General features: G+C 40.8%; 1 protein-coding gene across 1 annotated transcript in view; it reads left to right on the forward strand.

Annotated features, from left to right (window-relative positions):
- The first annotated feature begins 8,257 nt into the window (after positions 1–8,257).
- LOC137630773 (uncharacterized) overlaps positions 8,258–9,700 on the forward strand; it is an 18,020-nt gene continuing 16,577 nt past the window's right edge. Inside the window, exons 1-2 of the mRNA XM_068362354.1 lie at positions 8,258–8,518; positions 9,143–9,196. Of these exons, the coding sequence (XP_068218455.1) occupies positions 8,258–8,518; positions 9,143–9,196 (315 nt within the window). The remainder of the gene's footprint in view (positions 8,519–9,142; positions 9,197–9,700) is intronic.

The raw sequence follows: 9,700 nt of genomic DNA on the forward strand, positions 1-9,700 counted from the left end.
AGTCTTCCGCAGGTTTAATTTTTGTAAAAGTATTTCACAAAAAAATGAGCACAGTTAATAAAAGATTTGGTGTAGATGCTTACTGCAACTTTGAGTCACAGAATATTAGCTTGAATTACGAACATAATTCTGGATATTCTGAAGTGCTCAATTAGTTACATTGATAATTTTACAAAGTTAATCATAGCTGCTGAGGTATGAGCAACAGAGAGGTACACAGAGGGAGATATTACAGTTACTTTAAACAATGAGGATCACATTCTAAGATAATAGGCAGGACAAGTCCTTGACTGGCTTTTTTTTTTTATAACGGACCGTTCCATCAGCTGACGCCTGCTTAAGGCATGCCTTGCAGGGTGGAGCAAGGCCATGGACTCCTCTGTCTCTGGGTGTTAGACGATGCAAGCAAGATAACTGTCTTATGTCGACCACCCTTCTCTCTGCCACCGATACCTGTGGGAAACAGTTACAGTCTCCAGTGAGATGCAATTGTCTGCTAATGGTAGAGTTCGAAGATGTTGGTGTCGAGAGAAATCTCAAGAAGTTGATCCTTGGCCCTCAAAGTTGTCTACAGTACTTGGGCATGATTATCAATATGGACCAAGCAAGAATGTTTCCATCTAGAGACAGGCTGCTCCAATTCATACATGTTGCAGCAGACTTCTTCACTACGAACTCACTCGAAGTGATACAGTGACAAAATCTTCTGGCGCACCTCGCTTTTCTGGAACGGTTGGGTTCTCTCTGGAGGATGCACTTGCGTTTCAGTCGATAGACACTGAAGTCAAAATGGTGACAAAGGACAGATTCCTCAACCATTTAGGACACAGTCCCTCCAGAAGTCTGGAAAGATCTCTCATGCTGACTTCAAAAAGAGAATCTTTGGAGTGGGTTCCTATTGCAGGCCCCTTCCCCGGAGTTTTTTCTTTTTTCAGACATCTCGGCAAGAGTGTAGACCACGTCTCCAAATCGAGTACTTTTCCAATCTATGGACAAAGGAGGACACGATTTACTATATCAACAGCCTAGAATTGAAGGCACTGTATCTATAGTCTTTCATCCTAGTTGGCAACTGGATTCGAAACACGGTTTGAAAGCTCATCGCTGATTGGCTGTTGGTTCAGCCATTCTCCCCTCCCACTAACAGACGATGAAGCAAAATATTGCATTTGTCCGCGGTCTTCATCAAAATATTCCGTTATTCATCACAAGAAATTTTTATTTTTTCCTTCGTAGCTCGCTTATTTCATCATTATTTCAGCGTTATTTTCCTTCCTTGCATTATTTTTTAGGCTAATGACATTCAAGATTTTTTTCTACAAAATCCAAATATTTCTTATTAACTTTTGCATAACATTTGTAAGTCAAAAACAGCATATAAAACAAATTGTATAAAGTTTTTTCAGCACACTTCACTTCAACTCTTATTTTTTTTTATATTTTCTCAAGATATGGATCTTTATTTCTAGGTAATACTCATCATCTACCTTTAATGTGTGTGTGACCAAATAACCAGGTAGATATTATGCAAACAAAGCAAGGCATAAAACAAAAATGAACATCATGTACCACAGACAAATGCAAATGTCGTCAGTCAGCGGGAGTGAAGAATGCCTGAACCAACAGCCCATCAGCGATGAGCTTTCAAACCGTGGTTCAGCTCCATTTTCGAGCTAGGATGAAAAAGTCTTGGCATTGCTTCATTTTATGGACTCCTCAGAGATCAATTGATAGGAGTAACATTGTTTCATTACTAGCATTTTTCTCCCCGTGGGAGAGACAGTGCTGTACCAGAAACCGAGAAGTGTGCGATTGTTCTACGCCAATGGAGGGTGCCACTGTTTCTTCCCTCTTATGTGTTTTCATTACTACTTCAAGGAATAAAATTCAGAAACAGACAAGTCGAATATACCAATTGGTAGGAGTAGAATTGTTTCATTTTTAGTTTTTTCTCCCATTGTGAGAGAGTGCTGTATCTGAAACCGATCGGAGTGCAAGTGCTCTACGGGAATGCGTGTCATTTTAAAGGGTACTGATGTGTTTTTCGCTCCTGTGTTTTCATTACTACTTCAAGGATTAGAATTTAGAAACAGACAATTCAAAGAGAGCAATCGTTTGTATCATTTATCTCCCTGTGGGTGAGACAGTGATGTACCCGAAACTGAGTGGTATATGAGTATCTACGCCACTGCTTGATAGTTTGAAGGGTGCAGCTTTTTCTTTCCTTTTTCTGTGTTGTTTTACTACTTCAAGAAATAGAATTCAGAAACATAGACAATTCGGAGAGACCAAGCGGTCGGAAGAGCTTGTTTCTTTCGTAGAGTTTTTGTCCCCGTGAGAGAGAGAGTGATGTACCAGAAACTGAGTGATAGTCGTGTGTTGTATGCCACTGCTTGTCGGTTTGAAGGTTGCCGGTGTTTCCTCCCTGTCTCTGCTTTTTCATTACTACTTCAAGGTATAGATCTAACAAACCGACAATTCGAAGAGAACAATTGATAATAGTAGCATTGTTTCATTTGTAGCATTTTTTCCTCACGGAAGAAAGGGCTGTACCAGAAACAGAGTTGGGGTGTGGCTGTTTTACGCCTCTTCTTGTTGGTTCTAAGAGTGCCGCTGTTTCTTCCCTCTTTCTGTGTTTTCATCATAACTTCCAGGAATAATATTTAGAAACATAGACAAGTCTAAGAGACCAATCGATAGGAATAGCATCGTTTCCTTTGTAACGTTTTATCCCCCTTTGAAAGACAGTATCCTATCTGAAACTCAGGGGTGTGCGAGTGCTTTACGCCAATACATGTCAGTTTGAAGGGTGCTTCTGTTTCTTCCCATTTTTGAGTTTTCAATACTACTTTAAAGAATAGAAGCTAGAAACATTGACAATTTGAAGAGACCAATTACCATGAGTAGCATTGTTTCAGTTGTTGTGTTTTTCTCCGCGTGGGAGAGGCGGTACTGTATCAGAAACACTTGTCAGTATGAAGGCTGCCACTGTTTATTCCTACTTTCTGTGTTTTCATTTTTACTTCAAGGAATAGTATTTAGAAACATTCTCGCCGTGGTAGAGACAGTTATGAACCAAAAACCGAGTGGTATGTGGGTTCTCTACGCCACTACTTGACAGTTTTAAGGGTGCCGCTGTTTCTTCCTTCTTTCTCTCTATGATCATTGACATTAACCTACAGAAAGTCTTCCCATCCGAAGACAGGATACAGATGCTGAGGAAGGTAGCGAGACTGTTCCTCAGAAGAACTAGCAATGGTTTTCTCACTGGTCACCTGTCATCCCTGTCGTGTCTAATGCCCAACGGCTGCCTTAGGATTCGATTTCTCCAATGGCGGGTCAAGTCCATGTGGAATCAAATGATTCACAGACGAACTTCACCGCCCAGTACCTGCAAGACGTGACCTGTAGGAGCATGGAGATGTTCTTCACTGATCCTGTGGTGGCTGCACAGCAAGTGGTTTAAATACCTCGGGCTCCTTGATGGACAAGTAGCGAATGGTTGAGGGCTAAGATTACCCGGGATTAGGATGAATGTGTAAAAGTGATTGGCTCCTTTTTTCCTTCATCTTTCCCTCTCCTGGGGTATTGACACCCAGGGTCCTTGGCAAACTGGCCTCGCCTATCTGCAGGTAAAACCATTTTCCTTGTGTAACCTGATATAGAAATAATACTTGTTGCGTCCCCAATACCTCTAGCGATGGGGATATTGAGTAATGTCTATGGTTCTTTCAGAAGATTCCTACGAGTCTGAGAACTCTTACCTAGACAGTCACATCAGATTGCTAGTATCACAAGCACACAACTTGTGTAGGCCACTAGCTGTGCATAGCACGGTGCTTAAGCAGGTGTAAGGCTTTTTCAACAGTTTTGGGCGAAGCGCTTACGAAGAAAACCCCAAGTCAGTGCCAAGAAGACAGTTGGTATGGACTTCCACCATCTTAAGGGTTAAGTCATCCCTTTAAGTAGCGGATGGTTTGTATTAGCGTTGTAATAATTGACAAATTCGAAAGGAATTTGTATTCTTCCTAACAATACAAACCTGGAGCTATTTATACAGAGTGGCCCGCCAGCACCTGTCCCCCAAGAAAGTCCTGCCTGGAAGGAAAGTGGATGCTCAGCACAGGTGTGTGAGTGAGTGGAGTAGCCAGCTAACCCCCCTCACTAACTAGTGGGTGGATGGTTAACCCTCGCTAAAAGTCTTATGGCTCGTCTTCCAGCTTCGGCGAAAGTAATATCGCCCCAGGTTCGTATCGTTAGGAAAAATATAAATTACTTTAAAATTTGTCATACGTATAAACATCAACAAGTCAGAGACCAATCGATAAGAGTGTAGCATAATTTCATTTGTAGTGTTTTTCTTCGCATGGGAGAGAGAGAGTTCTATACCACAAATAGAGTGGTGAGTAACTGCTCTATGCCACTGCTTGTCAGTTTGAAGGGTGCTGCCCTTTCTTCCTTATTTCTATGTTATCATTAACTACGTCAAGGATTATAATTTAGAAACATCTTCAAGTCCAAGAGACCAATCGATGGCGTGTGACTACTCTCTGCACTGCCTGTCAGGATTCAATAGCACTGTTCTACCTTCCTCCTTATGTGTCTCCGCTACTACTAGCAGGATTAGATTGGAAATGACCAATTGATATAAATATTGTATTAATTCTGCCATTTCTCTTTGTTTTGGAGACACTGCTGTTTTGCAAGCTCTAAGGTTTCTCTAGCGATCTCTTTCGAACCCGAAGTACAAACATCAGGTAAGGCTTCAACCCTAGAGACTGTCCTCTGTTAGCTTAGCATTTATGAATTTTTTGAGAAATGTTATATCTGCACCTGTATCCTAACTCGTTTTTGAGGGTAAAAAGATAGTAGCCTTCACCTTGTTTTTCATGAGTTTGAGGTCAGTACCTATTTGATCTTTTCCCTGCAAGAAAGTTTTAGCACTAGGTTGATGGAGAAAAGATCTTTCAACACTCAAATCTGAGAGAGCAGCTATGGTTTTATTTATAAATACAATACTAAATTATGAGTATTACATGCATTATTATCGGATACAGTTAAGTATAAAATCACTTTGATCAAAATCTGCTTTATTTTGAATTTTGCTGTATTTTTTACAGCAGTAAATGGACATATACAACAACGTAGTCTAGTCCAAGAGCTCAAATTTTATATCTCGTGTATGATAAAACCCCCTTGAATTTAGGTTAAAAATTAGTCTTCAAAACTAGCATACTACACCATTATATACGGTATGTTTGTACTAGACAATATATACACTGACCTGATCTGACCTAATCTAAGCTAACTTGACTAAACATCATTTTTTTTTATTGTTATTTTTCATACAAATATTTTCTGTACTTTCAGATAACTAGGTCTTCTGACTTACGAGGTTTATTCACGAAGAGTCAGATTGAGAGTCCCATACCAGAATTTAAGGTAAAGTTACGTAAAAGTTTCATTGTAGATTAATTCTATTGATACAATTAATAAATAAGTTTATTCCAGCTGTAATTTCAATGTCCTTACAACTACCCCCCCCCCCAAGACATTTATCAAAAATTGAAAATTTTTTAATGATTGTATGACAAGTACAATGTACTTAAGTGGGTCAACATAAATAGGCATTTTAATCTCTATTGCAAGACGGGGGTTGCAGGCGCCCCCTTCGTCGAGACACTAAGACTGGAGGGCCGTTACACTCGTTACGTGGTTACAGGGTGCCACCCTGGTGGGGGGAACTATGGGGTTCGACTGCTGGTTGTGGTTTCTTTAAACCATGACTGGTTGGGCTTCTTGCGTCCTCTATTTGTTTGTTCTTGGGAGGCCCTCGTGGGTGCCGCCCTTGCTGTTCGTGTACGTCGATGTCACTTTCTATATGCGCAGGCTTTAATCTATCCACAGTCAGTCAGTCTTCTGCTCCGTGGACCATGATTTTATATGCTTTCTTTGGTCAGTCCAGCACGCTATAGGGCCCTTTGTAAGGACGTGAGAGCGGGGGCCGGTGACTGTCCTGCCTGATGGAGACGTAGCGGCAGGTGTCCAGCGGGCAGGCCTGAAATGCATTGTCGTGTCCGGTACGTTTTGTGGCAGGGCGTGAATTTTCCTGCCCTTTTCCGTAGCTGGGCAAGGCTGACGTCTTCTGTCTGGATTGGAGGGGAAGAACTCACCAGGGACCATGAGTGTCTCCCCATAGATTATTTTTGCCGAAAAGGCATCACCATTTGCTTTCGGGGCCGTTCCAAGACTGAGGAGGATCCAGGGAAGTTGCTTTACCCAATCAATGCACGTCTGTGCATCGGGCCATTAAGGCTGCCATCATAGACCAGTGGCTGCAGGGTTGTAGGCCATCGTGCTGTGCAGGTTGGTCCCCATCAGGCGGGCGAAGGATGCCCACAGGTCCGAGATGAAAGCGGGTTCTGTATCGGTTGTCTTGGCGCCCATGACCCCGAAACAGCTGATCCAGCTGAAGAGAATTGCCTGGGCACAGGCGTCCGATGAGGCTTCGGTCATGGGAGTCGTCTCTGGCCACCTCGCTGAATGGTCGATGATTTTGAGGAGGTACCTGGCGTCACCCGAGGGTGGTAAGGGCCCCACGATGTCAACGTGGATGTGTCCGAAGTGTCATTTGGGTTGAAGGAAACTGCTGACTCCTGACTTAGTGTGACGGCCGACCTTGCTGGTTTGGCAGGCCATGCATGCACGTGCCCACTCGCGTGCGTCCTTCCTGATCTCTAGCCACATGAACTTGTTGGTCATCAGCTTAGTAGTAGTCCTTGATGAGGGGTGCGGGAGGCCGTGGATGACGTCGAATACTAGCCTTTGTCACTGGATCTTTGAAAGATGTCAGGATCTTAGAAAGATGATGTCAGGATCTTTGAAAGGTGTCGGGGTGATGTCAGGATCTTTGAAAGATGTCTGAGTGATGCCAGGATCATTGAAAGATGTCAGAGTGATGTCAGGATCTCTGAAAGATGTCAGAGTGATGCCAGAATCTCTGAAAGATTTCAGGATGTTTGAAAGATGTCAGAGTGATGTCAGGATCTTTGAAAGATGTCAGAGTGATGTCCGGGTCTATGAAAAAATGTCAGGGTGATGTCAGGATGTTTGAAAGATGTCAGAGGGATGTCAGGGTGATGTCAGGATTTTTGAAGGATGCCAGTGATGTCAGGATCTTTGAAAGATATCAAAGTGATGTCAGGATCCTTGAAAGATGTCAGAGTGATGTCAGGAGTCTTTGGAAGATGTTACTGATGTCAGGATGTTTGAGAGATGTCAGAGTGATGTCAAGATCTTTGAAAGATGGCAGTTTGATGTCAGGAATCTTTGCGAGATGTCAAGAGTGATGTTAGAATCCTTGAAAGATGTCAGAATGATGTCAGGATCTTTGAAAGATATCAGATTGATGTCAGGATCTTTGAAAGATGTCAGAGTGATGTCAGGAATCTTTGGAAGATGTCAGAGTGATGTCAGGATCTTTGAAAGATGTCAGAGTGATGTCAGGATCTTTGAAAGATGTCAGAGTGATGTCAGGATCTTTGAAAGATGTCAGAGTGATGTCAGGAATCTTTGGAAGATGTCAGAGTGATGTCAGGATCATTGAAAGATGTCAGAGTGATGTCAGGAATCTTTGGAAGATGTTAGTGATGTCAGGATGGTTGAGAGATGTCAGAGTGATGTCAGGATCTTTGAAAGATGTCAGAGTGATGTCAGGAATCTTTGCGAGATGTCAAGAGTGATGTCAGGATCCTTGAAAGAAGTCAGAGTGATGTCAGGGTCTATGAAAATATGTCAGGGTGATGTCAGGATCTTTGAAGGATGCCAGTGATGTCAGGATCTTTGAAAGATGTCAGAGTGATGTCAGGATCATTGAAAGATGTCAGAGTGATGTCAGGATCTTTGAAAGATGTCAGAGCGATGTCAGGATCATTGAAAGATGTCACAGTGATGTCAGGAATCTTTGGAAGACGTTAGTGATGTCAGGATGTTCGAGAGAAGTCAGAGTGATGTCAGGATCTTTGAAAGATGTCAGAGTGATGTCAGGAATCTTTGCGAGATGTCAAGAGTGATGTCAGGATCCTTGAAAGATGTCAGAGTGATGTCAGTAATCTTTGGAAGATGTTAGTGATGTCAGAGTGTTTGAGAGATGTCAGAGTGATGTCAGGATCTTTGGAAGATGTCAGAGTGATATCAGGATCATTGAAAGATGTCAGAGTGATGTCAGGAATCTTTGGAAGATGTTAGTGATGTCAGGATGTTTGAGAGATATCAGAGTGATGTCAAGATCTTTGAAAGATGTCACAGTGATGTCAGGAATCTTTGCGAGATGTCAAGAGTGATGTTAGAATCCTTGAAAGATGTCAGAGTGATGTCAGGATCTTTGAAAGATATCAGAGTGATGTTAGAATCCTTGAAAGATGTCAGGGTGATGTCAGGATCTTTGAAAGATGTCAGGTTGATGTCAGGATCTTTAAAAGATGTCAGATTGATGTCCGTATCTTTAAAAGATGTCTGGGTGATGTCAGTATCTTTAATCCCAAATTATTTTTTTTTAAAGTTTCCAGCTCTAATATTAGTCTCTGCTATTTTGCTTTACAGAAACAAATTAACAAACAATCGTTAACAAATCCCAATAATAATAAACCCTTATTCAATAAATAGGCATTGTATCAGTATATATATATTTTTTTATTCCATACAAATTATTGTTTCATTTTTTGTGTTTTGTACAAATTATTCTTTTCCCCTTTTGTGTTTAGTACAAGTATTTTTTTTATCTCTTTCGTTTTTCGTACACGATATTCTTCCCTTTTTTTGTTTCGTTCGAATTATTTTTTTTTAATTTCTGTAATTTACATTTAAATATATTTCATTATAGATTTTCATACATTTATTTAATTATCTAAAAGTCAAGTCTCTGTTGTTTGAAAAAGCATTTTTTTAATCTTGCAATTGCCCGAAGTAAACTCATGTTTGCTTGAGAGGAGGACATGTTCGTACGACTGACATTTTGACTTCAATTCACAAAAAGTAATTATCATGATATTCAAATTTGGGATAATTAACTTAGAATGGGTAGGTGTTACCTACGATTATTATAAAGTAATCTGAGATATAGCTTCTATTATATTCGTTACAGACGTTACAAATTAAGACGAAGCCAAAGCCAAAGTCAATGAGAGATGGACGAGAAGTAAAGGCGGGAAATCTCGGTTTATGATTATTAACTTATAAGAATAACTGGAATCGAAAACATCTAATAAAATACACGAATAAAACAGTGGAGAGAGAGAGAGAGAGAGAGAGAGAGAGAGAGAGAGAGAGAGAGAGAGAGAGAGAGAGAGAGAGAGAGAGAGAGATCCAAATGATCTTAAAAAGTATTCTGCGAACTTACTAGTTAGACAACGTTGGTGGGTCCTGATTGCGTTGGAGAAGGGCACGAAGCGGGGCACTTCATTCCTAAAAAGCTGGAAATGACCGAGAATTCAAAAGTTAAATGCTGGTGCTGTTTATACTAAAATAGAAAGTCGATTAGGCGATATCACGCGTGCGCGCACACACACAGGCAAACACATACACACACACACACATATATATATATATATATATATATATATATATATATATATATATATATATATATATATATATATATGTGTGTGTGTGTGTGTGTGTGTATGTAATATATAATATAAAG

The sequence above is a fragment of the Palaemon carinicauda genome, chromosome 3, assembly GCF_036898095.1.
Source record: "Palaemon carinicauda isolate YSFRI2023 chromosome 3, ASM3689809v2, whole genome shotgun sequence".
Taxonomy (NCBI): domain Eukaryota; kingdom Metazoa; phylum Arthropoda; class Malacostraca; order Decapoda; family Palaemonidae; genus Palaemon; species Palaemon carinicauda.